Raw genomic sequence first — 26,638 nt, 5'->3', positions numbered from 1 at the left:
ACTGGACTCCACCCTCAGCATCCCATACAGTACCTGATCCCCACCAGAGAAATTCCTGAGCAGAGTCAGGAGTAAGCCCAGGACCTGAGTGGTAGCACAGTGGTACTGCATTTGCCTTACATGCGGTTGACCCAGGACAAATGTGTGTGATTCCAGCAATCCCATATGGTCCCCTGAGCCAGGAGCGATTTGAGCACAGAGCCGGAAGTAACCCCTGAGCAATACCAGGTGTGACCCCCAAAACGAAAACAAAAACAAAAAAAAGCCCAGACCACCACCAGATGTTGCCCAAAGGAGTGGGAGGGCAGGAGGGGACAGGTGAGTAGGGCACAAAGCCTATAGCTCTTCTGTGGAGGGCAGGAGTTGGGAGATGAGAAAGTGCAGGGATACGTACACCCACAAGAATGGGCCTCACACCTTTCTGGAAAGGACATGGTCAAGTGAGGGAGTCACCCCAGCTTGGGCTCTGAAGCTCACACCACCTCCCCAGTTTTTTGTCTCAGATAGGAAATTCTTCCACATTCATGAGCCTAGAGACGCTGAGATCAGTGACAGGCAAGACATGGACAAAATGTAAGAGAAGCACTGGGAAGGGGGGCAACTACCTGATACAGAAAGTAATGCAAGTGTCATGGTTTGGGAACCATGACAGATAAATAAAGGGTCTATAGGGACAGGCCTCTGGGGTCCCAGTACACTCACAGTGGATCGTCAGGAAGAACCTCGGGGTTCTGGGTCCCAGGGTACTCATAGCAGAGGAAGGTGTGACCCTGACTGACTCAGCCTCACATATCTAAATGTGGCCACAATAGTCTCTTGTGTATCAAATCACAAGAGTTGAGATACCTGAATGTCTTGACTACCCCTTGTTAACACTGGGAGGATGGGTTCACAGATGAGAAACGGGTACATGGAAATGACTCTCAGGGCTTGCCCAGGACATGGTGGCCCCCCATTTCTAAGATGCTGGCAGGGCCACTGCCCAATAAGCCCCTGGGCTCAACAGGTGCTGCACCATGATCCCCCAAGTGATGCCTCGGGAGGGTCTTCACACAAGGGATGAGTGTCAGACCCCAAGCCCACCCACACGGTTACAGTCCACAGCAGCCAGCCTGGTCCTGGGCCTTCATAAGAATTGCTTCTCCAGGGGCTGGAGAGATAGCATGTTTGCCTTGCATGCAAAAGGACGGTGGTTAGAATCCTGGCATCCCATATGGTCCCCCGAGCCTGCCAGGAGCTATTTCTGAGCGTAGAGCCAGGGGTAACCCCTGAGCACTGGCGAGTGTGACCCAAAAAAAAAAAAAAGAATTGCTTCTCCAGAAAGCGTGGACAATGGATAAGAGCAGCCTCCTCCCACTTCTGACCCTCACTGGTGCTTTCTTCCAGCCAAGGGGACCTGGGGGTGGGGGGGAGACAGCAACACAGTCCCTCAGTCATTAAAGCTCCGGAAGGCAGGCATAATGGGTTGTGTGGAAGATACTAGAGCTGGAGTTTCCCCTAGAAAGCCAGCAGATCACTAAGCTGCCTGCACTGCAGCAGCACTGACTGGGGCAGGTGGGAATAATCGAGAGGTCCTGAAGGCCCAGAAGCAGACCCTGATGTGATGCTGACGGGAGAAGGGGGAAGCAGCTGAGGAAGTGAAAGAGGGTACCAGCTTCAGTGGAAACGTACGTACCATGGGCCAGAAAGTGCAGAGGTTAAGGCACATGCCTGGTATGTGACCCCAAGGACAAACCAAGGGTAAGCCAGGGACCTCAAAATTAAAAGAAAATAAAATAGAAGAGTAACTAGGATCAGAAAGAGTACTACAGGGGGGTTAAAACATTTGCTTTACACGCTGGCGACTGGGTTTGATCCCCCAGTATCCCATATGGTCCGTCCCCTGGCCTGCCAGGAATAACTTCTGAGCACAGAGCCAGGAGTATACCCTGAGTGCTGCCAGGTAGGGAGTTTGCTTTTTAACTGGCCGATCGGATTCAATCCTGCCATCCCAGACGATTCTCAGCACACTGGCGAGACTAATTCCTGAATGCAGAGCCAGGAATAAGCCCGAGCACCACTATGTGTGGCCCCAAAACAAAACAACATAAAAAGTAAATAAAACAAACGTGGGGCCAGAGATAGCATGGAGGTAGGACATTTGTCTTGCATGCAGAAGTACGGCAGTTCGAATCCCAGCATCCCAGGAGCGATTTCTGAGTGTAGAGCCAGTAGTAACCCCTGAGTGCTGCCGGGTGAGACCCAAAAACAAAACAAAAAACAAAAAAAAAACATACAAAACAATACAGAAATGGGGCTGGAGACTTGAGGTTCTGGGATCAGGGCAATTCCAGTGAAGTGATGGTCCCACCCTAATAAAAGACAGAGGAAGGATGGAAAGACAAGAGGGAGGAAAGTCAGTCATTTTGCTGATTCACACTCCCCTTAAAATGTGGGGGAGAGTGGCTATTTGTTGGGTTTTGGGCTGGTTTTGAGCCACTCCCAGCTGTGTTCAGGTCTTACTTCCTGTCCTATGCTCACCACTACTGGTGGTGCTCAGGAGACAACACACAATGCCAGGGACCAAACCCATCAAACCCAGGTGGGCCGTATACAGGGCAAGTGCCCTCCCCACTGTACCAAGGAGGTGCTGGTTTCTATCATGGAGAGGGATCCATGTGTCTCTGGGGAGAAGGCACTTTCCAACTTGCCCCTTTTTTTTTCTTTTTTTTTTAAATACTAGTAGTCCCCCACTACTGCTACCACTATCAACTTGTTCTGGCAGATGAGTTTCCCACATTTTGGGAAATTGCAGGGGTCAGCATATCCAGAGTGCAATGGATAAGCCTCACCCTGGGGAAACCATGATCATGGTATCTGCCCTGCCAGATGAGTATTCCAACAACTTGCCTTTTTGTTTCAGAATCAACCTGTTTCGTTGGTGGAATGAGATGCATATTGTGGCCCTCAGAGCTCTGCACTTCCATGTGACTCTGGTCATGCACACAGCATTCCTAATCTCCCTCCCTCTCTTCCTTTTTTTTGGTTTTTGGTTTTTGGGCCACACCTGTGTGACGCTCAGGGGTTACTCCTGGCTATGAACTCAGAAATCGCCCCTGGCTTGGAGGGACCAAATGGGACACCGGGGGATAGAACCTCGGTCTGGTCTAGCACTTGCAAGGCAGACACCTTACCTCTAGCACCACCTTCCCCAGCCCCTCCTCCCTCTCTTCTGACCCCACTGCAACTCCAGGCACATTTTCCTAAAATTCTATGAACCCCATCCCAAATTGTTCCAGGGCTAGGCAGGGGAATGGCCTCAAAGATGAAGCAAACACTCAAAAATGGGTCAGAGGACACACGCTGAATCACTAGAAATGCATAGGCCCTTCCTAATATGGGCCTCAGGTAGCCTTGTTTGTGGGGGATGTGCTGCTAGGAGGAAGGGGAGGAAAGATATTGTCAAGGGGTGGCACAGAACTCCCAGGCTGCCAGCTCTAGGTTCAGATGTGCCACACCCAGGAAGGCTGGTCTTGCAGCATCAGTCAGATGAAGCAAGCCTCCATTGACTGACTGACTGATCGATGGATCATCACAGCCACTGTGTTCACGTTGTTCCAAAAGAAAAAACATGCAGGCCCACTAGGACGATCCAAGATTGATGGTACTTCCCCCCCAGGGAGCCTGTGAGGTGCGCGGAAGGCAACGCTCATCAAAGGCTTCCTTCCTCCAAGGCCTCAACTGCAAGGAGGAAACCACATCTACAACTAGGATAAAGCGTGAATCTAGGGCTGGTGTGTTAGTAGGCGGGTGCTAGCTAGCCTTGCATGCCTGCAGTGGGTTTGATCCCCGGAATCACCATCAGGAGTGTTTCCTGAGAAACTGGCTTCTCCCTCCTCTGCATTCCTCTCCTCCCCTCCTTCTCCTCTAATCCTATTCTTCTCCCTCTCCCCCTCCTCCCCTCCTCTCTCTCCCTAAAATAAAAAATAAAAAAGGAGTTTCCTAAGTGCAGAGTCAGGAATAACCTGAGCCTCGCAGGGTATGGGTCCCAAACAAACACCATAAATCAAAATGGATTTTGATTTGTTACACTTGGCTTTACTGATCTTTTAAAAGGAAGGCCTGGCATGCGGCTGATCTGGGTTCCATCCCCAGCATCCCAAAAGATCCCCCAAGCCTGCCAGGCATAATTTCTGAGCACAGAGCCTGGAGTAACCTGAGTGCCACCAGGTGTGATCCCAAAACCAAAATAAATAAATACATAAAAATTAAGGTCTGAAGGTTTATGGAAAGATCCAACACGGCTCTGCTCATTTACCAAGAGCAGGTGCTTATTTGTCACATTTTGTTAACTCCAACTATCTCAAACTTTCCCATTATTACTATTATCTGCCATGGCAATTTCTAATCAGTGAATGGTCCCCAATAGGACAAATTGTAACTGTTCATTGTACCAAGAACCTTGTTGTTCAATCTCACTCCTTTGTCTCTCCCTCCCCTTCCCCCCAGGCAACACCCAGGATGGGTCTGACCTTCCAGGTGAGATAAACAGGAAGTTGGGGAGGGGATACTCACAGATCCGCACACGTGGAAACTTTATCTATTTGTTCGGGCAGCTTCACTGACTAACAGGGCTTCCTGCCTCAGAGCTTCAGGTCTCCCTACCCTTGAAACGCACTAATAAACACAGTTCAGTTAATAACCCTTTTCTTGGTATTCTTTTTCTGGTCTTCTCAAGGAAAAGCCACTTTCAATCAAACCAGACCACAGCAATAGCACAGTGGGTAAGACATTTGCCTTGTGTGGCAGAGCCAGGTTCAATCCCGCCATTGCACATGGTCCCCTAAGTCTGCCAGGAGTGATTCTGAGTGCAGAGCCAGAAGTAACTAACCCTTGAGCAGCCCCTGGGTGTGGCCCAAAAACAAGAGATAGATAAAAAGAAAGCTCAGGTGAGGAAACATGACAAACATTGAGAAAGTCTGAAAGAGGATGGACTTGCACGGTCAACAGCCATGCCTGCAAGCAAAGTTCCAGAAGGAAATAAAAAAGGCGGGGGATGAAAAGGCTGAATGATAGCACAGAGATGCAAGGTGACTGACCCAGGACGGACCTGGGTTCAACCCCCGGCGTCTCATATGGTCCCCCAAGCCAGGAGCAATCTGAGCGCACAGCCAGGAGTAATAACCCCTGAGAGTCACCCGGTGTGGCTGATGGAAAGTGCGTGGGAGGTCCAAAGAGAAAGAGAAGACGAAACTGACAGTTTCCTGAAGACCAGGGCCAACCTGCATCTGAGGAAGCCACCACAGAAGACCAGGTTCAAGAGGTTTCGGGGAAAAGGTGACTAGGACTATTTACTAAGGTAAAACAGGAACTGGCAGTATAGATGGGACTAGTGAGTGCTCCAGAGATCTACTGAGATCACCCACAGGGGAGAGAGACATGGAACAGCTTCCTGCGTAGACAGACATGGCTGAAAGATGGTAGACAGCATCTTGGAAGATACCAAGAGACCAGAGAAATGAGCTGAGGTCCAAGCTTGATCCTAGGAACGACGACAAGTCCCTTGAGCACCAAGCTAAAAGTAGATCCTGAGCATTGGTCCAAAAACTGAAAACAAGAAAGGAAACTCCTGGAAGGGAGCCGGAGAGATAGCATGGAGGTAAGGCGTTTGCCTTGCATACAGAAGGTTGGTGGATCGAATCTGGGCATCCCGTATGGCCCACTGAGCCTGCCAGGAGGGATTTTTGAGCGTAGAGCCAGGAGTAACCCCTGAGCGCTGCAGGGTGTGACCCCCCAAAAAAAAAAACCTCCTGGAAGGAGTCAATAAGGTTAATGTCTGTCTCCTGCACCAACCAACCAATTCAAGTGACCAGTTCTCAACCTGAAATGTTTCAGACCTTTACAGCCAGCAATGTAGTAGCCAAAAAACATAACCCAAACACTACTAAAGTCAATTCTAGATGGGGGTGGGGTGGAGGGCATACCTGCCCATCGCCAGGGGCTCCCTGCTCAGATGGATGTGGAAGCTCCATGCATGTGGCCTGTCACAATTCCTGCTGAGAGCCACTGTGCAGGAAAAGACCGGGCCTGCAAGGCTCACACCCTAACATATTTTTCTTGAACCTGGTTACCCTTCAAGTCCTGACTCGGGGCCTTCAGAGGGAGGGAGGTGAAAACCGAGGAGACAGTGGCCCCGCGCACACCCACCAATTGCCTGTGGCTCCGTCCCCAAACCTCTTCCAGAAACGTGTGGGGTCAAGACACTGGACGTTTATGTCTCGTTAAGAACCCAAGCAGAAGGTTGTGAGGCGCCCAGCAGGGCAAGCAGTCCCACCTGGCCAGCCCACTGCCTCTGGCTTCCCTTCTAACAAGGGGAAGAGGTGTCCAGGTGCCCCATGTACCGGAATACAAGCTACACAGTTTCGATTTCTGCATCAGAACTGGATTCGGCGTCGTTTTGCTAGCTGACCTCAAGCCAGATCCGGAATCCTGAGCGCAGGCAACGCAGGCCGAGGCCTTGTGCAACCGGGCCCAGCTGACCTCTTGCACAACGGGTGCGATCGGGGCCTCCCCCAGGCCTGCCCCCGCCGGGCGGCGTTCCGTTGCGGCCGATCGGGCTTAGCGCCGCGTTCGAGCCCCCCGCCAGGCCCGGCCGACGAGCGAGGGGCCCCGAGCCGGGACCCGCGGGGCCTGCCAGCCGAGAGCCCGAGCGACGCGCCCGCCAGCCGGGCGTGACCTTGGGCGCCCACCCGCCCTCCGGCCTCAGTTTCCCCAGCCCGTTTCCGCCGTGCCCGTCAGGCCGCGGGGGGCGGCTGGGCGCCGAGCGCGGGGCAGCGGGGCGGGAGAAGCTCCCGGGGCCCGGCGCCGAGGCCTCTGAAGGCCCCCAGGCCCGGCTGCATCGTCCCCAGCCCGCCGCGCCGGCCTACCTGGGGCGCCCCGCCGCTCCCGGAGCGAGCCAGCAGCCCTCCGAAGCCGCCCCGCCGAGCCCAGCCGAGCCGGTCCGGAAGAACGCCGCCGCCGCCGCCGCCGCCGCCGCGACCCACTTCCGCTCCCGGGCTCAGCCCGCCCCCGCGCGTCCCCATTGGGCGCCGGCGCTTCCGGGGCGGGGGCGTGCGGCCCGACCGATTGGTTGCGAGCGTCCTCTAGTAGCGCTTCGAGACGCGCCACTTCCGGCCCCGCCCACGCCGGCCCGCGCGTCCCGTCCGACCTAGCGCTTTCCTGCCAGGGCCGCGGCTGCGCGCGCGCGAGTTCGCGGGCCTTGGGGGGCTCAGGCGCGTGCGCGGACTCTGCTGGCGGTGTAGGCCCCTGGGTCACGCTGGGCCGTGCGAGTGCCCGACACCGAGGCCTGTCTTAACGTGGACACAGTCCCCTGGGCCCAGGTGGCCTGGGACGCCCGGTTGCGAAGAAGTGGAAGCAGGTTGAACCAAGCCCGGGCACTGTGGCCCGACCCAGTTGCGGGAAATGGGGCCATAGTCCTGGCCTGTAGCCTCCTGAGTCCAGGGGTCGGGGGACGTGGAGAGACGGTCCAGGGGTGGACAAGGCAAGACTGGAGAGACAGGACAGGGGCGAACTTGGCTTGCATGCCTCTATCGTGGTTCATCGCACTATCACATCTGGACCCTGGGCATGTCAGCCCTTAAGATTCTCCTAGGATGACACTGGGTACTCGGAGCCAGAGCGGGCCTGGGTTTAGATGTGGCATGCAGAAGAGATCCTACCGGTTCCCGTGAGAACACTGACTGGGACCTCCCTCCCTGCAACTAGCCCTCACCAGGCCACAGGATAGACTGAACTGAAGGGCTTCCTCCAGGGCTAAGACGTATCAGGAGGCTCAGCTGACAGAGCAGCGAGAATATGGCAGGTCTGATCCTACTGTAAAGTGAGGAGTGTAAATGCCAGCCCAGAATTCCTCCTGTATGGTTTGATTCTAATACAGATTGAAAATAAATGCACAGATGATAAGTGCTAGAGGAATTTTAAAATGCTTGATCAGGAAGGCAGCTGACGTCACAACTCTGAAGTAAGTGCAGGCCAGACTGTGGAGGGGCTTCATTGGTAAAGGGCCAGACACCAGCCCAGCCTTGAGTGGGATGTCCTGGGATAGCCTTGCCGATAGGGCTCTTCGGGAGCCACCAGCACGCTGGGAACCTGATGTTGACACAATGCACACACTGCTCTGAACTGTGCCAAACCCTACTGACACCCAGTTTCTGGGGTGCCCTGAAGAGGGCCATGTTCCTTGGGTGGCCTTCCTTAATATGGAGAGGAGTGTCACCTCGACTCTTACAGTTGTGACACCCCATACAGAACCCTGAACATCCCACCAGACTCTACATGAGTTAGGACCTGCGTTTTGTTTTGCTTTTTGGGTCACACTGGCAGCGCTCGGGGGTTACTCCCGGCTCCATGCTCAGAAATCACCCATCAGGCACAGGGGACCATATGGGATGCCGGGATTCGAACCACAGCCCTTCTGCATGAAAGGCAAACGCTTTACCTCCATGCTATCTCTCCGGCCCCTGGGACCTGCGTTTTGACCTCTGCAGAGAAAGACCCTTTGCTGCTGTCCCTGCAGACAAGGCCTGGGACTCTGGTCTCTGCAACACACACACACACACACATTGCACAAACACACTGGTGTGCAAGGAAGGCATTTGTTTGTTTGCTTTTTATCCTGGGTTTTGGGCCACACCCAACAGTACTCAGTTTACTCTTGACTCTGCTTGGGCTCCTGGTAGGCTCAGGGATGCATGCAAGGCAAGCACCCTCCCTGCTGTGCTATCGCTTGGCCCCACAAAGATATTTTTGTCTCAGCCAGGCTTGGCCACTCCTGGCTTACCTGCTCCCAACTTGAATCCTGGAAAGGCCCACCATAGAGGAAGGCAGGATGTCCTGAGAAGGAAGCCTCCAGTCTTGTGGGCTGTAGTTTCAGAGCTAAGCTGCAAGTGCTTAGAGAACAAGCAGGTAGGGCCTTGCCCTTGAGTTTGGGGGTTGTCAGACATCCTATCCAGCCAACCAGTGTGTGTTGAAAGGGGATGCTGCCACACAGTGGCCAAGAGTGGCCTCCTCTAGAAGAAAGTTCCCCCCACCCCCCACACTGTGACCACAGCCAGTCTGGGCTAAGCAGAGCCCAGGGAGACCACACTGGCTTGGAGCAGGCACCTGGGCAGTCCAGGGGCCAGAGCAAGGCACCCACATAGCTGGAGGCACAGCTGCCTCTGATGGGCACAGGGATTCAGGGAGACTGTTGTTGGGCCACACTTGGCAGTGTTAGGGGTTACTCCAGACTGCGCTCAGGAATCAATCCACTCCTGGCAGACTACGGGGACCATATGGGATGCCGGGGATGGAACCTGGGTTGGCGATATACAAAGCAAATGTCCTCCCCATCTTTGCTATTACTCGGGCTCCTCCAGGGACACATTTGCCACCGGCCTCCCAGACTAGGGCTGTCCTCTACTATCACCCAGTTGCCCAGACCTGCATTTGAGGGTGCAGGGCAGGGGTCAGGTATACACCATCCAATGTGGCCAGACCTAGAGGTTCAGGGTCTACCCACCTCTGAGATCCCTGCCTGGACCTACAAGACAGCTGCAGACTCAGCCTAGAAGGAGCCTTAGATCAGATCAGACCCTCAGTCCAGTCCTTCCCAAGGGTTTCATTTTTGGTTTTTATTTGTTTGTTTTTAGTTTTTTGGCCACACCTGGTGGTGTTTAGGAGTTACTCTTGGCTCTGTGCTTAGAGATCACTCCTGGCAGGCTTGGGGGTCGGGGGGACACCAAATGGGATGCTGGAGATGGGCAAATGCCCTCCCTGCCGTGCTATCACTCGGTCCCACACCCCAGGGGTTTCTGAGGGGCCCAATCCGCTGGCTCCGAGTCCTCGCATTAGGCCATGTGCGTGTTTATTTCATGTGTGTGTTAATTCTTTCCAAGACAATGATCACGGCCCCTAAACCCATGTCCCCTCTCTCTGGGGAATGTCTAGGTCACAAACCTGTCCTCAGGCTAGTGGCCTCCACAGGAATACCATGTCCCTGTTTGTGCCTCTCCCAAAGCTGGTAAGAAGCTGGAGGGCCTTGGCCAGGCCTCGAAAGGCCCCAGGCAGAGGTGTGGAATGAGCCTGACAGGAACAGTCCCAACTTTGGGCCTCATCACCAGTGCCCCCCGAATGCAAGTGAACAGGAAGGCTTGGGCAAAGGCACAGGCCTGTGAAGGGACTCTGGGTGCTCCAGAGAAAGGCTGCGGGGGAGGGCAAAGCCCCAGCAAGCTCCGAAGGCACAGGATAGTCGCAGGCTCCAGATTCCTGACAAATGCGGACACTTGTTGAACACGCAGGTCGCGAGGTCCGCTCGGTGACTCACCGGAGGGGATGCGGGTCCCGGGGTGGGGATGCGGAGGGCGGTGCGGAGCAGGAACCCCCGACCCCCGCCATCTAGTTGATTTTCCGGCGCGTCCGAAGCTCCCGCTCCCGGATCTCCTCCATGGGCAGCCAACGCTGCGCCTGCAGACGGGTCGGGTCGTGGGCGACCCCTCTCCGCGCCGCCCCACGCGCCTCCCGCGCCCGCGCCCAGCTCACCCGCTGTCGGGGGCAGGCCGCCCGGGGAGTGGGCACCGACACTTGGAGCCGCGCCGCCTGCCGCTGGCGCTCGGCCACCTTGTCCCGCAGCTCGCTTTGCAGCTCCCGCACGCGCCCGTCCAGCGGCGGCGGCGTCACGCGAGGCGCCTTCTTCTCCTCCCATCTGCCGAGGCTGTCCTTCAGAGCTGCCCGCTCGGTCCCTGCCCTGCCCTGCCCCGCGGCCCACCGTCCTGCCCTGCCCACTGCGCTCCCTCTCCCGCTTCTGACCCAGATGGGCCCGGTGCGTCTGCCCTTCCACTCGTCCCCATGGCAGCAGAGGGGTCGAGGACCCACCCAGCAGGCACCAGCTGCACCAAGAGGGCCGCATCTGGGCCTCCGTGAAGGGCTTGGGTGTGGGGTTTGTTCCAGGCACACCTACTTCTGGATCTGAGCCCCCCATAGCTGTGCTATAGCTCCAGCCCCACGCAGCGAGGAGTTGGAGTTGTCGCCTCTCCCTCTCGTGGCCCACGTCGTCCCTCCAGCTACGACTGACCCCAGGGAGAGGGAGCGACACCGGCCCATGCGGACCCTTCTGCCCACCACCCGGGAGAAGGGGCCGGTTCCCTACCTCAAGGCAGCGCCTCGGCCGGCTGAGGCGCGGCACAGGGTGATGAGCTCAAGCACACCGCGTAGCTCCTGGCTCTTGGCCCGCTTGTCCTGGATGATCTGGCCCCGCCTTTCCTGCTGCTCTTGCTGCTGCGACTCCTTGAGCAGGGCCAGCCGCTCCCGCAGCTCCACCAAAGACATCTCCCCTTCCAGGCCGTGTCCCGGGGTCTGAGGGGCCGGGGTGGAGGGTCAGTGCCCAGGGTTGGGCTTGCTGGGTGTGGGGGCCTGTGTCCCTTTCTCCAGCTCCACTCTGTCCCCTTCTCCCTGACTCTTATTACCTCCCCTCAACCCTGGAGTCTCAGGTAGGACTTGGGTTTGGGGCCACAGGGTACCAGGCTCAGGACACACTCCTAATGGGGCTCCTAGAATCAAATGGGGTGCTGGGGATTGAATCTTTTGCAGGTAGGGCAAGCACCTTCCCCTCAGCCCCTTTCAGGTCTCTCTGTACCAGTGAAGTGTCTGGCCTGTCGCCCAGGGACCTCAGAGCCCAGGACCTGCCCACACGAGGATCCTGAGCTCTCGGGCCTCCAGCACAAGGACCCAGGGTGCCCAGATGAGAAAGGCCTCCTGCCCATGTGTGAGCAGATCTTGGGCTCGCCTGGGTCAGGTCCACCAGCTTGTTGCGGCGCACAGGCTGTGTCTCCAGGGCACGCAGCTGGGCGATGAGCTCACAGCGCTGCTGGTGCTCTTCCCGTGCCTCCTCCGCCTGACACCGCAGCAGCTCCCGACTCTCTTCTGCCAGCTCCTGGGCTTGAAGTGCAGACACAGTCGGGGTATCGGCAATCTTCCCATCCAGACCCCCCTGCCCCTCCCCTACCTGTCTGCTGCCGGTCTCTGAGGAGCCTGGACTGCACCAACTTGATGTTCTTCTGGATCTCCGTCACCTGCTCCACACGCTTTCGGAGCACCTTCTGCTCCTGCACGCGCCTCTCCATGCACTGCTGCATCAGCTCTGCTGTCTACAGGTGACCATGCACCCTGTCAGAGCCCCAGGGTTGGGGCCCAGCCTGATCAGGTGCCTCTGGGAAGCTTGAGGTGACCAGAGGCAGCACCAAGTCTTGCTTTAAGTACATCAAGCTGGGCAGGAGCGATAGGACAACGGGGGAGGAGTTTGCTTTGCACACAGCTGACCCGTTTAGACCCCCCTTATCCCATGTGGCCCCTTGAGTACCATCAAGAGTGGCACAAATATGTGAGTGGAGAAGCAGGAGTAACTCCTGAGCACCACCAAATGTGGCATAAAATAAAACAACAAAAAAGAGTCACCCCTAAGTATTGCTGGGTGTGTCAAAAAAAGAGAGAGAAATCCAGTTGGGGTCAAAGCAATAGAACAGTGGTATGGCATTTGCCTTGCACAGGCCCTCCCAGGCTCAATCCCTCACATCTCATATGGTCCCCTAAGCCTGCTAGCAGTAATTTATAAGCACAGGAGTAATCCCTGGACACTGCTGGCTCAAAAACAAACAAATCAAAAATAATGAAGCAGGAAGTTTTTAAGCAAGGCCTTAAAGAGTGGAAAACAGATTCAAGGAGGCGGTGGCATCTCTGTGGAGCAGCAGGCATGGAGCTTCCACTTTGTACACGGCTCATGCGCACACGCGCACGCACGCACGCACGCGCACACACACACACACACACACACACACACACACACACACACACACCCTTGGGAGAAGGCAGCATCGACACATACATTGGCTTCTGGAAGTCTTCCAGGGACAGATGTGCGTGCACAAACCCTGCAATAGAGCAAGGGTGGTTCATCCCCTCTGGACCCTTCCTTCCTCACCTCTTCCTTCTTCTGTTCTGCCCTCTGCTTGTTTTCCTGTACTAGGTGCTGCCTCGCCAGCAAGGCCTCTTCATGACTCAGTTTCCCCTGCAGCCGCCGACACTCTTCAGCTGCCCGCTGCTCTTCCAGGTCCTGTGCTTTCATGGTCTTCTGCCACTTGAGGAACTTGGAGAAGTCCCCAGCTCCATCCACCAGTTTATCAACCCTGGAGAAGAGGCTAAGCTATTTTCCCTCCTGCGAGTGCACAGAGGTCACAGGGTCCCTTGGGCAAGGCGGGGGCTGCTGTGTCCTGACCCCAAGGCCACCTGCTCCACGAACACACTATCCCAACCCCATCTATCCCCTCCTTCTGTTCATCTGTCACAATCTGCCCCCCCCCACTTCTCTCTCCCTCTACCCGTCCTTTATTCTCCTCCATCCACTGGTCCATCCCCGTTCCCTCAATCACCCATCCCACCCACTGTTCATCCACATCTCTCCCCTAAATTATCCCTGCCATCATTTTGTTTGGACAAAATGCGGTGCTCAGGGCTTACTTTTGTTGTTTTTGTTTTGTTTTGTTTTGTTTTGTTTTTGGGCCACACCCGGTGACGCTCAGGGGTTACTCCTGGCTATGCGCTCAGCGATCACTCCTGGCTTGGGGGACCATATGGGACGCCGTGGGATCAAACCGAAGTCCGTCCTACGCTAGCACATGCAAGGCAGACACCTTACACCTTGCGCCACCACTCCAGACCCTGCTCAGGGCTTATTTAAGGTTCTTGCTTAAGGTTCTCAGGACTCAGGGAGTGGGGGGCACATGGTGAGTTGGGGTTCAAACCCAGTTCTACAATGCATATCCTTGCTATACTATCTCTGGTCCCTGCTCTCCTTACTGTTCACTGTTGGTCTGTTCATCTATCGGTCCAATCACACCTCCTGCTTACTCGTCTGTTTAATCACATCCTTCTGCCCCCAACCAGTCTGTCCAATCACATTCCCCATCCACCCATCTGTCCAATTACATCCCCTCTCCTACTGTGTGTTCAGTCATATCTCTCATCATCCATCTGCCCACCCCTTCAGGCAGCTAGTCAGCACTCCCCCACATGCTCCCAGCTGGTGCCCAGCTCTCTGGCGTGCCCATAGTGCTGCCCAGGCCTCACCTCTGCAGTTCCTTTTCCACCTGGCGCTGGTACAGGGCCCCTTCCCGAAGGATGGCCGCAGTGTTCAGCTTGACCTGGCTACCGTCGGGCTGCGGGGTGAGATGGGGCTATCTGTGGTCATGGTGCCCCGGCTCAAGTCTTGGGTGGCCCTAGGACCTCGAGGCGGAAGTGTGGGATAGAGCTCAGCGCCTCACCCTGTAGAAAGTCAGCTTCGATGTTCGGCGGATTCGGAGCGACGGGTCATGCCAGGGCTCTATCCTGGTGTCCTGCTGGTGTGCCAGCATCAGATGTCCGAGTCTCTGTTTGCACCATAGGCCCAGCCGCCAAGTCCCCGCCCCACACCTGTGCCTGCACTCCCACAACTCTGCGGTTGGAGGGAAGAGGGGCAGGTACGCTGCAGGCATCCCAGGACCTGTTCTCACCAGCCACAGAGGCAGGAGGAGCTGAGCCCGTGACACCAGATATGCCTCTACTCCCCAGTTAGGACAGCACGAGGTGGGGAGTGCCTCCTTTTGCTTTGGGAACAGGCCAGCCCCTACCCTGTCCTGAGGAACCCCAGAGTTCAGCAGGGCCATCCCAGCCTGAAACACAGAGGATACTGAGTGTCTGCATACACCCACGGGCCCTGGGGATGTGCCCAGGAAGATGCACCTGCAGAGGCGTCTCCCTGTGGTTCCTGGAAACAGTGCATGGTAGCTCCTCCACAGTAGCCTTCAGCAGCAGCTCCTGAGGGCACAGCAGTTCTGGCCACTCACCAGACACCTCGTCCCAGTGAGGCCCCACATGCTCCATGCACCTGACAATCCTCCTATTGCTTCAGTCTCCTCCCTCTATAGTTTCTATGCACTGTCTCCCCTACCCCCTCCTCTCCACTCTCCTTCTTCCCTGCCCCCCCCATTCCCTCTACAGCATCTATCCCATCTCCCCCCTCCTCTTCCACTCCCTCTCCTCCGTGCCCCTCCTCCTTTTCTATGCACTGTCCTTAGCTTTAAGTCAGTCCTTATCCTTAAGTTGGTTAGTCCTTATCTTTCTTTTCCCTCCACTCTCCCTCCTCCCTGTTCCAACTCCATTCCCTTTCCTTCTTCTATCCTAACTACTGCTCCTCTCCTCTTCCTTCTCAGCTCTTCCTCATCCATTTCACTCTCCTCCACCTCCCCTTCCTTAACCCCCAAGGTCTCTAGGAAGTGGCCAGGGAATGGGGATCACCTCAGCCAACTGTCGGTTGTGCCTCTTGGTCACCTGGAGCAGCTTCTGTTCTCTGGGCGGTTGGTAGGTGCTCTTGGGGACCTGAGTAAGGGGCAGGTCAGCAGCTGCAGAGTGTGTTAGAGCAATGGGGAGGCCCCTGTGTGTACGTATGGTAGGACTTTGTGTGTGCACATGGATGTGTAAGCAGAGAGCTTGTGTGTGTACATAGATGCATTACATGTGTGTGCATATAGTGTGTATGCACTTGGGTGTGTGTCTGCATGCATGGGCTGCATGTGTCTTTAGAGGTGTTTTGTGTGTCCGCACATGGATGTGCGTAGAGGTGATGAGAGTGTCTGCAAGTGGGTGAGGGTGGGTGCTGGGGCAGGAGGGCATTGCTGTAGGTGGTGGGCCCGGAGGGATGGTGGTGAGCACTGAGCCCTGGGGAGATAGGCAAGTCACACGGGAGGGAAGCGGAGAGCCAGCTGCTGAGGAGGGTCTACGGCTGGTGCTGGACCCTCACTCCAGGGTTGCACCCACTGCTCCTCCTTGGACTCTCCGAGAGGACAGTGTGGCCCAGTTGTGAGTGGCCCACCTGCTGGTCTAGCCGACATGTTTCAGCTGCCCTCCCATGACTCAGGGCTGAGTCAGCCTTTGCTGACCCCCTGAGTCAGTGGTCCCCTGCAGCACTGACCACCCATGACCATGCCCTGGGCTCTGTATCTGAGTCCCACAGAGATAGGGGCTCTGGCAAGCCCCACATTTCATACACCAGCCTCCAGAAGCACTGTGAAACACAGGTGTGGCACTGTCCACTCTGAACTGCCCAGCAAAGATGGGCCGAAGGCTGAAGGAAGTGGAAGTGATTCAGTGGGACTGGCCAGACTAGAGTCAATTCAAAGGGGAAAGGCTGGGGTGAGCTGGATCCTCCCGCACATGCCAAGGAGCAGAAATGGAACACGGTCAACATCAAGTGTGCTGATAAGGTCACTACTTCAGAGCCTTGCTAGAGGCAGGGAAGGCTTTGCTTTGTTCCTGTTTGGTTTGTTTTGGGGCCACACTGGGGAATACTTAGGGCTTACACTATACTCAGGGAATCACTCCTGGCTCAGTGCTGAGGGGACCATATCAGGTGTCTGGCCCAACCCAGGTCAGCTGCGTACAAAGCAAGCACCCTCCCTGCTGTACTGTCTCTCTGAACCTGGTGGTGGATGTTTTTAATAGAACATTTAAAACATGTGACTTTATGGAGTGTTTTGTAAGTGTGTAAGGCCTCATTATTAAACATGTTGATTTTGGGGGCTGGAGCTACAGCACAGTGGGGAAGGTGTTTGCCTTGCTTGTGGCTAACCCAGGTTCTATCCCCAGCATCCCATATGTTCCCAGAGCACTGCCAGGAGTATTTTCTGAGTGCAGAGCCAGGAGAAAGCCCTGAGCACTGCCAGGTGTGGCCCCAAAACAAAAACAAACAAAAAAATGAAATGATATTTTCCCCATTTAAACAGTCCACCTACCCTCTCACCATGGTGCCCACATGACTTGGATATGGGCAGATTTCAAGGAGCAAGCACCAAGCTGGGGTAAAGAGTCACACTGCTTCCCTTGGGTTTGGAGCACAGAACCTCCAGGTATGCCCCAGCTTGGGCTGGGCTGATATGGAGGAGGGATCACAGGCGCTCTGAAGTCCCTGCACTTACAGCTCTGGTCTTGGCCATGATGGGCACCAGCTCAGGCACGGGGATGGTGCGGGGCCTGGGGGCAGTCAGCCTGAACTCCCTGGGCTCCGTGAAATTGGACTTGGTTCTCGAGAAGTGCGACTGTGACTGTTGGGTCACTAGCCCCTGAAGGTGGCTGATCAGCTCCTGCATCTCTGGCTGCCACCTAGGAGGAAAGGAGACGGTGTCGCTTAGGGACACTGCCAGAGCCGGCCAGCAGGGGGCTACCCGGGCAGTGGGTTAGGACAGCACACGAATATCCAGTCTCTCCCTCCCTCAGACCAGGAACCCCCAGGCACTCCCAGGTCCAGAGGCCACAGGTGGCTCCCCACCCGGGAGGACTGAAGGCCATCGGTCCCGAGAGCTGGGACAGAGCTAACTGGGCATGAGTAGGGGGGGTCAGCAGGGGCTGCTGACTGACTGTCTGACTCCTGTCTTGCTATGAAGGAGGTTGGGCATGTCTCAGATCACAAAGGGGGGATGGGACAGGTCTTGTGTTCCTCAGAGGAACATCCCCAGGGGGGTTGCCCTGACACTCCAGATGCTAACTGGGGGCTAAGGGTGGGAGCGGGGTCCTAGCAGGGACCTCAGCAGGCCGTTGATCCAATGCTGACTGACGTGCTCTGGTGCATACAGGAGGCTCCACTCATCCCTCAGCCACGTGGAGAGGTTCCGGGGGTTGAAGAAGAACTGCAGGAACTAAAGGACAGGGTGGAGGTGGACCCCGCCCGAGAGAGAGTTTGGGTGACAGGCCCCTTGGTCTGTGATCTGATGGCTGCTCCCTCACCAGCCTTCCAAGCCGGCCAGCCCACCCCAGAGGAGGGGAGACTGCCAAGGCCTGGAGCCCTGAAAATGCCCCTGAAAGTGCCCCAGACCCCCTGTCCCCACAGGGTGGTGTGAGACTGGGACTGCTCCAGGGATCCAAACATCAGTCTAGGTCACTGCTTCTCAATTATTTTCTGTCATGCCCCCCCTAGGAAGAAGAAAACATTTTTGTGCTCTCCACACGACTGTAAATAGTATCTTTATTTTTAAAAAATTTAACCTGCAAAACAAAAATATATAAAATCATTTGAGCTGATTTTTTTCAGTTTGATTACAAATACAATTGTAGTTGGGTTTCAGTCATGCAAAGAACAGCCCCCTTCACCAGTGCAACATTCCCATCACCAATGTCCCACATCTCCCTCCTCCCCACCCCACCCTCGCCTATACTCTAGACAGGCTTTCTACTTCCCTCATTCATTCACATTGTTAAGGTAGTTCTCAAAGTAGTTATTTCTCTAACTGCACTCATCATTCTTTGTGGTGAGCTTCATGTTGTGAGCTGGACCTTCCAGCCCTCCTCTCTTTTGTCTCTGAGAATTACTGCAAAAATGTCTTTTTTTTTTTTTTTTTTTTTTGTTTTTGGGCCACACCCAGCGGTGCTCAGGGGTTACTCCTGGCTGTCTGCTCAGAAATAGCTCCTGGCAGGCACGGGGGACCATATGGGACACCGGGATTCGAACCAACCACCTTTGGTCCTGGATCGGCTGTTTGCAAGGCAAACACCGCTGTGCTATCTCTCCGGGCCCAAAAATGTCTTTTATTTTTCTTAAAACCCATAGATGAGTGAGTCTATTTTGTGTGGTTTTCTCTCTCCCTCTGACTTATTTCACTCAGCATAATAGATTCCATCCTGACTGCTGCATAATATTCCATTGTGTATATGTACCACAGTTTCTTTAGCCATTCATCTGTTGACGGGCATCTTGGTTGTTTCCAGAGCCTGGCTATTGTGAATAGCGCTGCAACGAATATAGGTGTGAGGAAGGGATTTTTGTATTGTATTTTTATGTTTCTAGAGTATATCCCTAGGAGTGGTATAGCTGGATCATATTGAGCTGATTTTTTAATCAGAGGTGATGTCTGGATTCATGGCTACAATGAGCACGTTTTGCAATGCATAGCTTTTCGAAGCGGGGTTGGAAGCAGGACACAGCAACTCTCAGCTCCAGAGACATACAGAGACATAAACAGGGGGCTTAGCTTGTTAGGACAGTGTTTGCCGAGGTCAAACGCGCCCCCCTTTTCGGAGCCTTGCACCCCACCGGGGGCACACCCCACTATTTGAGAAGCACAGAGACAGGGCTGGTGGGCGGGGCCTGCAGTGGGAGGGGCCTTCTGGGGATGGGTGTGGTCTGGCAGGTGGTCGGGGCTTGTGGACAGAGCCTGGTTGGCCAGGCCTGAAGGAGTAGGCGTAGCCTGGTGGGTAGGGTCAGGGCCTGTGGGTGGAGCCTGATGTGGCGGGTAGGTCCAGCCTGGATAGTGTGGGTGGGGTCTTGCATGGTGGACGGAGCCTGGTGGTGATGCTGGACAGGCAGGCCCCCACCCACCTTGCACATCAGGTCCAGGGGTTGCTGCGACTTGACGATGTCCTGGAAGTGCTGGAAGCCCAGCTCCTCCAGCTGGAAGATGGCCAGATAGCAGATGACTGTGGACACAAAACAGTGACAAATGGGGGCCACGGTAGGTCAGATGTTGTTCTTCTCAGTGTAAGGCTTCGGGGACTCGTGCACACTGTAAGTCCAGCCCACAGAGCCAGCAGGCAAAGGTGGCAAAGCAGGCAAAGGTGGCTCTCTCTGGCAGAACGACAGCAGGCCTGGGTGTCTTGGGGAGATATTGGCTTCCAAAGCATCAGCCCCATGTCATCTCAGACTGGGGATGGTGCCCCAAGGGGGGCTTAGGGGGTAGACCTCTGAGTTTTAGCCATGAGTTCTGAGCAGTGTGGCTGTCGATTGAGATTTCCCTGAATAGTGGAGAAGTAGTGGGGTGGGGGAACAGGGCTGATGCTGCCACCCTAACCTTTGGTCCCTGACACTGTCTACTCCCCACCTCCCACCCCACTGCAGGCTGGGGGTTAGATAAACAATCCACAGAGGTGCACAGCCCACACCCACAGTCTCGGTCAGGGAGAGTCTCAGGAGTGCAGCCCCTCCTCGAGGTTGGCCTGGGGACACCCAGTCTCACACAATTGCCAGGCGGGTGTCTCAGAGCCTGTTTTGACAGCAGGACAGTAAGGTGCATGGTGAGTGAAGGCGAGGGAATGCGCAGGTGTACACTCTTCTTCTGGCAAGATTCAGGATCCCCATGACTTGTGGCCTACCCCGAAAGAGGTTGTAATGGGTGCGCAGGCAGAAGTGGCCCTCACGCTGGTAGAAGGCATCCAGCACGATGCTCAGCATACGCTGGTGCTCCAAGCACCCCGACAGGACATCCAGAATGAAGGTCTGCTTCTGGGGGTGCAGCTGCTGCAAGAGACATGGGAACGGGGGAGAGGTGGGTGCTGAGGTTCACAGTGAGATGGGGATTCTGGGATCCACCTAGGAAAGGTTCCTGAAGGGCCACAAGAGGGCACAGGGGTGGGGGAACATCTCATAGGCTCAGTGGGCTTGTTCAATGGGACACCCGGGTTCTGTCCTCAGCATCCCAGCCCCATGAGGAATAATCCCTGAGCACAGAGCCATGAGAAAGCCCTGAGCACAGCCATGAGTGATCCCTGAGCATCGAGTCAGGAGTGATTCCTGACACAGAGCCAGGAGTAAGCCCTGTTGTGGTCCAGAAACCACACAAACAAAGCAGGTCACAGAAGTGCTGGACGGAGCCTTGGTGTATGAACCAAGAGGCTGCAGGTGACCTAGGCTTTCTTTCACCCTCAAGAAAGCAGCTGGAGGGGCCGGAGTGGTGGCGCAAGTGGTAGGGCGTTTGCCTTGCACACGCCGACCTAGGATGGATCGCAGTTCAATCCCCCAGTGTCGCATATGGTCCCCAAGCCAGGAGCGATTTCTGAGCACAGAGCCAGGAGTAACCCCTGAGTGTCACCAGGTGTGCCCCCACCAAAAAAAAGAAAACAAAAAAAAGAAAGCAGCTGGAGATAGGTGCCACCACGGGACCCCTCTAAGCCTGCTCCATTCTGTCCTGGGTGGGGTGAGAGCCTGCATCTCCCTGGAAACCCTGATCTCTGCAGGAGTGACCATTTCTGTCTAGTGTTCTGTGTGCTGCCCCACAAGGGGCTGATGAAGGAAGAGAAGATTTCCCTAGGACGAAGTGGTGGTGGGGCTCAGCCTGCAGAGGTCATATAGCAGGTGGGGATCCCTCACCAATAAATTCCCTTCCAGTGGCGGGAGTGTGGCACCAGGCAGCCCCAGTGAGCCAAGATGGGCCCGGCTATTTGTCCAAAGTAGGTATGCAAGCACAGCTCCCGGAATATCCCACCATTCCAGTGAGATGGACATGCCTCACTTCAGTGGGACCACACGCCCTCCATGCTGCAGAATCACGCCCCACCCAATGGAAGGGCCACACCCCACTCCAATGGAACCACCCTCTGTTTCAGGACTAACCCCCCTCATCAAACGTGGTGCTGGACCCCTCCAGTGACACCTCACCCTGTCCATGAGAGCCATACCTCGGGCCACTCCCCCACTCCAGAGGAATCATGTCCTCACTTTTTCTTGCTCCCAGGCACAGCTTCATTCTACATGAACCACATTCCTCTCTGATAGGCCCCATCCAGAGGACTTTATCCATAGTATAATAGTGCCATGTCCCCACACCAGTGAGCCATACTCTTAGTCCAGGGAGCATGCCCTACCCTATGGGACCACGCCCCTGTTTCAGCAGAGCCACATCCCCAGTTCAGGAAACCAAACCTCACTCTGAGGGTCCACTCCTGGAGTTCCGAGGTTGGCTGGAGGGATCGGGCCTCATAGCATAGTTGTGAGGGCAGGACACAGCTTGAGCCCACTGGGAAGAACATTAACGATGGGGCTCTAACCACTGTCTGACCATCTGACTGTGACAGGGCAGAGGCAGGGACATGGAACCCCAAGGCTCCTCTACCTGCAGCGCCGATGATGACTCTAGCAAGAACTGCTCAGGGATGTCGCTGTCTGGCCTGAAGCGGTCTAGGTGCTCGATCACGGTCTGCACGCACTTGCTATAGGCCATGTCCAGGATGAGTGCCTGCAAGAATACAACAAGGTGGGGCTGGAGCCATAGCAGAATGGGGAGGGTGTTTGCCTTGATGCAGTGGCCTGGGTTCGATCACTGTTTTTGAAAGAAGCCTAAGGCTCCAAAACCAGGCCCTGGAGAGACATGGATCTAGAAACAAATGTTGAAGCAAAAACTAATCCACACAGTGAAAGGGGCAAGAATGGGTTCAGGAATTCCAACACTTAAGCCCGGAATCCCAGGCTTTCACTCCTAAGAAGGAAAGCAGTTTAGTGTAGGAAGACTGAAGAATGAATGCATTGCCTTCCTAAAACCTGGGCTTTTTTTTTCTTTCTTTTTTTTTAGCAAGAACCAGACTACACCCTAGAATGGAGAAGGAATACTAAGTAGGGATGGACCCAGTAATCCAGTCACCAGATCACACCCTAGGGTGGAGAATGAATATTTAGCAGGGTAGGATCCAGTAATTTTGATAGGTGCAGCAAAAGTTGGAAAAATAGAAAAAACTTTTGGCCTAACAGCACAGTATTCCACATGCAGCTCCTTTGAAGCTTTGCCAGAGCTCCGACATTAGGGCCGATAACAGGGGGGGCGGGGAGCTATATAATTTACCTCCACCACCTCCTGATGCTGTGTGGCAGGTTGCCATCAACTTGGGGTCAGTAGGCAACCACAGCATCCCTGTCCTGGCCCAGCCTCTTCTCTCGCATCACAGCGAGTGATGTCACTAAGGGCATGCTAAGCGTGCACCCCTTCGCTGGGGAGGAGGAGACTGCTATGAGGGAAAAGAAAATTGCTGACAGAGGGGACACTGAAAACTCATTTTTTTTTTTTTTGGGTCACACCTGGCAGTGCTCAGGGGTTATTCCTGGCTCCAGGCTCAGAAATTGCTCCTGGCAGGCACAGGGGACCATATGGGGCGCCGGGATTCGAACCGATGACCTCCTGCATGAAAGGCAAACGCCTTACCTCCATGCTATCTCTCCGGCCCCCCTGAAAACTCATTTTAAAAAAGCAATAAAGAGGGGCTGGAGAGATAGCATGGAGGTAAGGCGTTTGCCTTTCATGCAGAAGGTCATCGGTTTGAATCCCGGCGTCCCATATGGTCCCCAACACCCCCCACACACACACACACAGCCTGCCAGGAGCGATTTCTGAGTGTGGAGCCAGGAGTAACCCCTGAGCACTGCTGGGTGTGACCCCCCCAAAAAAAAGCAATCAAGAGAAAAAAGGGAGAAGGAAAAAGAAGACAGAGGACAGAGAGGACTGGAGTAAGAGAAAGAGAGGGCTTGCAGTGTGACTCTCACTGGGAGTTGGGCCAGTACAGTGAGTGGAGAACAAGAGTCTGAAAGAGAAAAAGCAGCAGCAGCCAGGCTAAAAAAATTAACAGATACTAATTTTTTTGGTTAAGCATGGGAGACTGGTCCTTTTGGAAGATGACACTGTAGGAAAGTTGTGGCTATTATATAAAAAATATCCTTTTTTTTTTTTTTTTTTTTTTTTGGTTTTTGGGTCACACCCAGCGGTGCTCAGGGGTTATTCCTGGCTGTCTGCTCAGAAGTAGCTCCTGGCAGGCACGGGGGACCATATGGAACACTGGGATTCGAACCAACCACCTTTGGTCTTGGATCGGCTGCTTGCAAGGCAAACGCCGCTGTGCTATCTCTCCGGGCCCCAATTTATTTAATTTATGGAATATTGGGGGAACCTGATAAATTATTTTTATGGCATACATGGCTCACTAATTAATTTACAAAATTTTTGGGCCTGATGAATTGTTTTGTTTTTTTGGTTTTTTACTTTTTTTTACCGTGACATCTGACGTTGCACTGAGAATCGATGAATTGTTTTTTAAGAAAGAAGGTGACGGGGCCGGGCGGTGGCGCTGGAGGTAAGGTGCCTGCCTTGCCTGCGCTAGCCTAGGACGGACCGCGGTTCGATCCCCCGGCGTCCCATATGGTCCCCCAAGCCAGGAGCGACTTCTGAGCGCATAGCCAGGAGTAACCCCTGAGCGTCAAATGGGTGTGGCCCAAAAAAACCAAAAAAAAAAAAAAAAAAAAAAAAAAAAGAAAGAAGGTGACGGGGCCGGGCGATGGCGCTAAAGGTAAGGTGCCTGCCTTGCCTGCGCTAGCCTTGGACGGACCGCGGTTCGATCCCCCGGTGTCCCATATGGTCCCCCAAGCCAGGAGCAACTTCTGAGCACATAGCCAGGAGTAACCCCTGAGTGTTACCGGGTGTGGCCCAAAAACAAAAAAACAAAAAAACAAAAAAACAAAAAAAAAAGGAAGAAGGTGACTTGTGGGGCGGGAAGGTGGGCTAGAGATAAGGTGTCTGCCTTGTAAGCACTACCAAGGAACGGAACGCGGTTCGATCAGCGTCCCATATGGTCCCCCCAAGCCAGGGGCGATTTCTGAGCACATAGCCAGGAGTAACCCCTGAGCGTCAAACGGGTGTGGCCCAAAAACCAAAAAAAAAATAAAAATAAAAATAAAAAAGAAGGTGACTTGTTAATTTAACACTTATTTCTATAAAGATGAGTAAGTCTGAGGGGGCGGTCAAACAAAAAAATAATTAAAAAGTGGCAAAAGTTATTTTTATAGTGACAAGGATGACATTGAACCCTCATTATTATTATTATTATTATTATTATTATTATTATTATTATTATTATTACATCAAGCACTGATTATGATTTATGGTACACTGGGGCCCAGAATAATTTTGATTTTTTTTTGTGTGTGTGTGTGTGTTTTTTTTTTTTTTTGGTTTTTCGGGCCACACCCGTTTGATACTCAGGGGTTACTCCTGGCTCAGCGCTCAGAAATTGCCCCTGGCTTGGGGGAACCATTTGGGACGCCGGGGGATCGAACCGCGGTCCTTCCTTGGCTAGCACTTGTAAGGCAGACACCTTACCTCTAGCGCCACCTCGCCGGCCCCCTTATTTGATTTCTTATTATGCCCCTGTTTTGACCCCCGATATGCCAGCCATGAATAAAGGCAAGAAGAGAAAAATTTCTGAAGAAAACAGAGTGTTTAATGATACATGGAACTGAATCATTTGCATTCTCTACTGATGAGATTGGTTTACCAGTATCCTTAATATGTGGTGAGAAATTTGCAAACAACAAAAAGTCGAATGTTGCAAGACACTTCCAGAATAAACACACAGCCTATGCTGAAAAATACCCAGATGAAGATGAGAGACAAAAGCAGTTGCAGAACTTATGAGGAAGGTTGACAGGAGCAAAAATAATTTCAAAAAGTAGATGAAGTCTGTAAATTCTGCAACATATGCTAGTTTTGTGGCTGCTTAAAAAATAGTCAAGCTTCACAGATGGAGAGTATATAAAAGAAGCGTTCGTTAAGGTTTCAGAGCATCTATACAAGGGCTTCAAAAACAAGAATAAAATTGTGCAGAAAATTAAAGACATGCTTCTTTCTGTGAAGACTGTCAAAGACAAAACACTAAAAATGGCAGAAAACACTACAAGCAAGCAATTTCAAGACCTCAATTCAGCTGTGGTGGACTCTACGGACATATATGAGTTCATAGATAAAGGTAATATTGTGGGGCCGGTGAGGTGGCGCTAGAGGTAAGGTGTCTGCCTTGCAAGCACTAGCGGTTCAATCCCGGGCGTCCCATATGGTTCCCATCAAGCCAGGGGCAATTTCTGAGCGCTTAGCCAGGAGTAAGTAACCCCTGAGCATCAAACGGATGTGGCCGGAAAAACAAAACAAAACAGAACAAAAGGTAATATTGAACAAATAGCGCTGTCCAGTCAATATGTGAATTCCTTTGAGCCACAAAAAGAACTGATTGTGAGGGCTGGAGAGATAGCATGTATAAGGATGGTGGTTCGAATCCTGGAATCCTATATGGTCCCCTGTGTCTGCCAGGAGCCTTTTCTGAGACTAGAGCCAGGAGTAACCCCTGAGTGCTGCCAGGTGTGATCCAAAAGCAAAAAATGAAACAAAACAAAACAAAAAACCAAACTGATTGGGTTGATACCGCTAAAAGACCAAACAGGAGGTGAGGATATCTGTAAGGTTGTCTTGGACTATTTAAGTGCTAAATAAAATAAACACCAACCACCTAGTCTCAGTAGCTACTGATGCGGCACTGAGCAAAAGAGAGGAGTGTTGTTTTAAATATTAAAAAGGCCCTTTGGATGGAGCTGGATGGACCACGTGGCTGCACCTCCTTCCAACCGGGGGTATCTGGATTCAGGAGAGCGGCGGGTATAAAACTCACAGGCACGCAGGTTTCTTCAGGAGGTAACTATCATCTTTATTTATGCCCTGGCCACCACATGTGTGGCCTCTCATACCCATTTACGCAGGCTCTCCTCAGCTTGCCCTGCGACTTAACTTTGGTCAGCCATCTCTTCTCCTGATTCCTCCTCCCTTTTGCATCCAGGCGAATCCCTTTATGCCCCTTAGGCAAAACCTTTTTTTTTTTTTTATTAATTATTTTTTTTTATTATTTTAATTATGACAACAAAGATGCAAAGAAAGAGGACAGGGTAAAGTTACAGTGGAAGCCCAATCACCCATAAACAGGATTCTCAGTAGTTCCATCGATGATATCCCAGCCTTGAACTTTCAGCCAA

The 26,638-nt window shown here is 53.7% G+C and overlaps 1 protein-coding gene and 1 pseudogene across 1 annotated transcript; both read right to left on the bottom strand.

Annotated features, from left to right (window-relative positions):
- Positions 1-2,754: 2,754 nt before the first annotated feature.
- LOC126032825 (uncharacterized) lies at positions 2,755-2,876 on the bottom strand (annotated as a pseudogene).
- Positions 2,877-10,413: 7,537 nt separating this feature from the next.
- On the bottom strand, positions 10,414-22,038 carry CFAP99 (cilia and flagella associated protein 99). Its single transcript, XM_049789900.1, has 15 exons — positions 21,918-22,038; positions 20,182-20,326; positions 19,412-19,509; positions 17,623-17,735; positions 17,019-17,202; positions 15,343-15,423; positions 14,788-14,862; positions 14,331-14,402; positions 14,137-14,225; positions 12,992-13,196; positions 12,020-12,161; positions 11,801-11,952; positions 11,165-11,370; positions 10,558-10,720; positions 10,414-10,482 (listed from the first exon to the last, which is right to left on the bottom strand). Exons 1-15 carry the CDS (start codon positions 22,023-22,025, stop codon positions 10,414-10,416), a joined length of 1,902 nt encoding a protein of 633 aa, XP_049645857.1. The 5' UTR covers positions 22,026-22,038.
- Between the last annotated feature and the right edge of the window lie 4,600 nt (positions 22,039-26,638).

This window comes from Suncus etruscus, chromosome 16 (genome assembly GCF_024139225.1).
Source record: "Suncus etruscus isolate mSunEtr1 chromosome 16, mSunEtr1.pri.cur, whole genome shotgun sequence".
Lineage (NCBI taxonomy): Eukaryota > Metazoa > Chordata > Mammalia > Eulipotyphla > Soricidae > Suncus > Suncus etruscus.
Note: the sequence above shows the minus strand (reverse complement) of the source record. Positions and strands in the feature narration are given on the sequence as shown.